Source organism: Antechinus flavipes, chromosome 3 (assembly GCF_016432865.1).
Source record: "Antechinus flavipes isolate AdamAnt ecotype Samford, QLD, Australia chromosome 3, AdamAnt_v2, whole genome shotgun sequence".
Taxonomy (NCBI): domain Eukaryota; kingdom Metazoa; phylum Chordata; class Mammalia; order Dasyuromorphia; family Dasyuridae; genus Antechinus; species Antechinus flavipes.
In genome coordinates, this window is record NC_067400.1 from 618,735,595 (window position 1) to 618,740,009 (window position 4,415).

The following is a 4,415-nucleotide window of genomic DNA, read 5'->3' on the forward strand; positions in this document are numbered from 1 at the left end:
GACGGGCGAACCACACAGGAGGAAATCTCTGCGGTCTTGGGCTAAGTTCTGACTGGAGTCTGGCTTAGTTAAACTGGATTTTCCTTTCAGAACAAATGGGAAGAACAAAAAAACCCCAGGGTAACGGCCATTTGTGTTCGGGGGTTGTCACATTAGCTAGCGAAGCCCGCCGAGAAATCTTTAGCAACAACCGACGTGGGTTACGTGCCCAACGTCGGAACCGAGAACCCGGGCCTTGTGGGGCTTTCCGGACCGGTTCTGACCGGTTCACAACTCCACCAACAACGCACGGGCGCGGGCTTGGCGCGGCCCTCCCAATCACGTGGCGGTGGGCGGGAGGCGGGACCCTGGAGCTGCTTGGAGTTGCAGCTCCCTTATGCTTAGCGATGTGTTGGTGGCTAATAACTGCTTCCTTTTTTCTTCTGATGGTGACTAATAATTGTTTGGGGAGGCTTGTTCCCATTCTCTGGTCAGTTTTCTACAGCAGAAGAGCCACATGACCCGGTGAGAGGCGGGCAGCCGCCTGAGAGACCCCCGGGGGTCTTTGGTGGGTTTTCCGGTGGATGAGGAGAACCAAGGACCCCTCCCCCAGGGGAGGTGGCCAGGGAATGGTCCCTGAAGGCCGGCGGGGACGCGGAGATGTAAAGAAGTTCCGGGACTGCGAGGGGTGAAGGGGCGGCTGGAGGTCAGGGAGCAGGACGCGGGGGAAATACCCTCCCAGGGCAGAGACGGCGAGCCGTGACTGAGAGTACAAGTGGGTTTGGAGTCAGGAAAATCTGAGTTCGGAGCCTCTGCAGGCACAATGGCTTCCCTTCGCTGCTGTCTGCCTCGGTTTCCTCATCCGTAAAATGAAAATGACACCAGTCATTTTACCAGAGGGTAACTTGAGGACGATACTATTTGTAAAGTGCTAAACACGGGGCCTGGCCCATAGTGGGCTCTTTATGAATGCTCGTTCCCTCCTCGGGATATGGTTTCTTCCTCCGCCCCCTCCCCGGCCGGTATCGGAAGGTCTCGTCCTCCCCTCCCCCGGGTGAATGGTCTCGCCTTCCTCCCCCTATTCCCGCTGTGGAATGGTCTCACCCCGAGCGCGGCCGAGTCCCCAGCGCCGCGTGGGCGCCCGGAGCCGGATCCCGGAGGTGAGACCGACGCGTCCATCCCGTCCCTCCGCAGGGGGGGAGACGGAGGCTCCCCCCCGCCCTGAGCGCGATGGGCACGCCCAGCCTGAGTCGCGGGGCGGGGCAGCCCATTGTCCGCGGCGGGCGGGGGTTGGGAGGGGGGCTCGACTCATTGTCCCGGACTGCGGGCGGGACCATCGCGCCCGGCGCGGAGGGGGGAGCGCGGGGCAGGCTGAGCGCTTGCCGAGGGGAGAAGGGAGGAGGAGTCCGGGACCCGGGCTGACCTCGGAATCGCCGCAGGAGCAGGAACCGCCGACGCCGCGATGAGCGGAGATTACAACCCGGCCAGCACCCCGACCCCGGTCCAGGACGTGCAGGGCGATGGGCGCTGGATGTCCCTGGTGAGGGTCCCCGGCCCGCCGGGGTGGGTGGGGCCCCGAGGGGCGGGGCCAAGGGAATCCGCACCCCACCCCTTCTCACCTCCTCTCCCCGGCCGCTCCCTGTACCCATTCGTCAGCCGGGGAAACTGAGGCGAGAGGGCGGGGGCCTTGGCCAGTCCCCGGTGTGACCTTGGGGCCCGAGTCAGCCGCTGTGGGGAGGGGGAGGGGGACTGTCCTTGTGCGAGGTCCCCGCGGACCCGAGTGACCTGTGCCCTCCGCAGCACCACCGCTTCGTGGCGGACAGCAAGGACAAGGAGCCCGAGGTGGTCTTCATCGGGGACTCCCTGGTGCAGCTGCTGCACCAGTGCGAGGTGAGGTGCCCCCTCCCCAAAACGGCCGGGCCGCCGGGCTTTGTTCCAGGCCCGCCACATTGACGGGCCCCCGAGGGCGCTGCGCTGCTGCCAGGACAGAGCCGCCGCCCCCCCCCAATTTGGGGGCACAGAAGTCACTGCTTGTGGGGGAAGGGGGGCATTTCTGCAGACCTGGGGGCAGAGCTGGGGGGTGGGGTCGGGGGCCAGAGCTGGCCAGGGCTTGGGGGGCAGAGCTCATCTCTGTGGAGGCCCCTGGGGCAGGACCCGCCGTAGTCACTTTACCTGGGGCTCCCATCTGCCCCGGCATGAGCAGAGGACATGCTCTTCTGAGGGGGCAGCCCCTTCACAGCCCCTTCAGGGGAGCCCTGGGTCTGGCCTGCCTGGGGCCAACCAAGGGGCGCCTTCTTTGGGGGCATTTCCTCCGATTATAGAGCCGGGTCCTGCCCGGGGGAGGGGGCTTACCTGAGGGACGGAGCCGTCCCATGCCCGTTTCTGCCCCAGCAGCTCTGGCGGGAACTCTTCTCTCCTCTGCACGCGCTCAACTTTGGGATCGGTGGGGACAGCACTCAGCACGTGCTGTGGAGGCTGGAGAATGGGGAGCTGGAGCACATCCGTCCCAAGGTGAGGGAACCGGGCCTGGGCGTGGGGGGCGTTTCCTCAGGTTGCTGGGACGGGGGTCACAGCCCCCGGGAGGCGGCGCCCCCTTGCATCGCTCTCGCCCTTTTCAGATCGTGGTGGTCTGGGTGGGGACCAACAACCACGGGCACACGGCCGAGCAGGTGGCGGCTGGAATCGAGGCCATCGTGGGCCTGGTGAACCAGCGGCAGCCCCAGGCAAGAGTGGTCGTGCTGGTAAGAGGCCGGCCGTCTCTGGCACCTTCTCTCAGACCCCAGAGCTGGGAGGCCTTGGGGGCGGGTCCCTGGCACTCGTGCCCCCATGGACAGGAAAGAGCAGCTCAGAGGGGGAGGGGGCTAGGATGCTACCGAGGGAAGCACTCGAGAGGGCGAGGGTTTGCCCGGCCGAGCCGAGACCCCCACGTAGCCAAGCTCTGTTGTGAAGCTTTTGCCTTCCAGCTGGAGGGTGCTTGCTCATTGGTGAATCGGGGAACTGGCCCAATCTAGGTCAGCCTCCAGAGCTGGAGGAGCGGGGTTTAGCGGTGGGGAGGCCCCCCTCAGCCTTGCTCCGTCCCCCAGGCCCTGCTGCCGAGGGGCCAGCACCCCAACCCACTGAGGGACAAGAACCGCCGCGTCAACGAGCTGGTGCGAGCGGCCCTGGCGGGCCGGCCCCGGGCTCACTTCCTGGACGCGGACCCCGGCTTTGTGCACTCGGACGGCACCATCAGCCACCACGACATGTATGACTACCTGCACCTGACCCGCCTCGGCTACACGCCCGTGTGCAGGGCCTTGCACGCTCTGCTCCTGCGCCTCCTCGCTGCCGGCCAGGGGCCCCCGCAGCCCGAGCCCGGCCCGTGAAGTCCCTCATTAAACACCCTCCCTCTCCCCAGTCTGGCCTCCTGCCTCATCTTTCGCGTCCGTCTTAGTCCTGGGGGGAACACTGACCTCCCGGCGCCCCATCCCACCTCTGGAAACCCTGCCTGGGAGCCCCTGGGGATCCAGACCAAGCCCCGTGTCTTGGGAAAAGCCCGGCGAGGAGCCGGACCGGGAGGCCAAGCGTGCAGACCCCGAGCCCCAGGGGTCCTCACGCTGACCCCAGGCTGCGACCGGAGCCTCCTGGTTGACTTGGGCTAAGTGTTTGCCCTTTCTTGCCGATTCTTCCATGGGAAGTTCAGGAAGCTGTCCTTGGGACTTGGAGCTGGAAGGAAAGAGCTCCCGCCGCAGATAATGGGCCAGCACGGGGCGGGGCGGGGGTGACTGGTGCCTCGCAGGCCTTCTGTCCATGGGGTGGACGGCGGATGTCCAGAGTGCACCACCCACCCACGCGCTGAGGCTTGTGAGAGGGTCTTACTAGAATGAGGGCCTCCTCCCTGTCCCCCAGCCCCCCATCCTTGCACATGCTTCGAGCCCAGTTTGTCTCGCCCCGGGCAGGGAGGCCTCCGGGGCCTCTTCCGGACGGGCGCTATTGCAGGTGCCCCCCAGGAGCGTAAGCCACAAAGTCCCGGGTCGCTGCGGCCCAGTGGCTCCAGGACCGGGGCCAGCGCTGACCCAGAGCTCCGCCCTCAGTCTGGACTGGAAGGGCAGCATAAAGCGCCGGAGGGCGGGCCCAACCGTCTCGTCCCGGGAGCAGCGCCCCCACTGCACACCTGACACACTTCCCAGGGAAGGCCCGTCACCACCCGTGGCCACACGGTGGCTGTAGGCCCCGCCAGCGGGGGGGGTGCGGGGGGGGGAGGCCCTGGGCATCAGGGGCCCACACCGGGCCGGGTCACCCCGCAAGCCGGGTCCCGGGCCGGCCACCACGACCCGGAGGGCCGAAGGACAAAGGGCTTCTCCAGGGTAGGTGACGGATGGCGAAGCTGCCGCTTCGCAGGGGAACCCGGGCCCTTTGTCCTCCCCTGTGCCCCGGGTCCCAGGCCGTCAGACACG

The 4,415-nt window shown here is 66.7% G+C and overlaps 1 protein-coding gene across 4 annotated transcripts; it reads left to right on the forward strand.

The window, feature by feature from the left end:
- The first annotated feature begins 481 nt into the window (after nucleotides 1-481).
- Nucleotides 482-3,375, forward strand: PAFAH1B3 (platelet activating factor acetylhydrolase 1b catalytic subunit 3). Of its 4 annotated transcripts, none has more exons than XM_051989497.1 (6): nucleotides 482-504; nucleotides 1,419-1,519; nucleotides 1,780-1,869; nucleotides 2,374-2,490; nucleotides 2,598-2,720; nucleotides 3,063-3,375. In XM_051989497.1, the coding sequence occupies exons 1-6, from the start codon at nucleotides 497-499 to the stop codon at nucleotides 3,227-3,229; spliced, it is 606 nt and encodes a 201-aa protein (XP_051845457.1). In that variant the 5' UTR covers nucleotides 482-496; the 3' UTR covers nucleotides 3,230-3,375. The 4 variants fall into 4 exon arrangements, with proteins under 4 accessions (XP_051845457.1, XP_051845456.1, XP_051845454.1 ...); XM_051989496.1 differs by lacking the exon at nucleotides 482-504 and adding an exon at nucleotides 1,124-1,139 and having other exon boundaries at nucleotides 2,301-2,490; XM_051989494.1 differs by lacking the exon at nucleotides 482-504 and adding an exon at nucleotides 1,124-1,139.
- The last annotated feature ends 1,040 nt before the right edge of the window (nucleotides 3,376-4,415 follow it).

Bases quoted from the DNA above. Each gene is read 5' to 3' on its own strand.
- PAFAH1B3 (XM_051989496.1), top strand. From the start codon at position 1,500: ATGGGCGCTGGATGTCCCTG. The intron at 1,870-2,300 runs GTGAGGTGCCCC...CTCCGATTATAG, and splicing joins AGCTGCTGCACCAGTGCGAG to AGCCGGGTCCTGCCCGGGGG. The intron at 2,491-2,597 runs GTGAGGGAACCG...CGCCCTTTTCAG, and splicing joins TGGAGCACATCCGTCCCAAG to ATCGTGGTGGTCTGGGTGGG.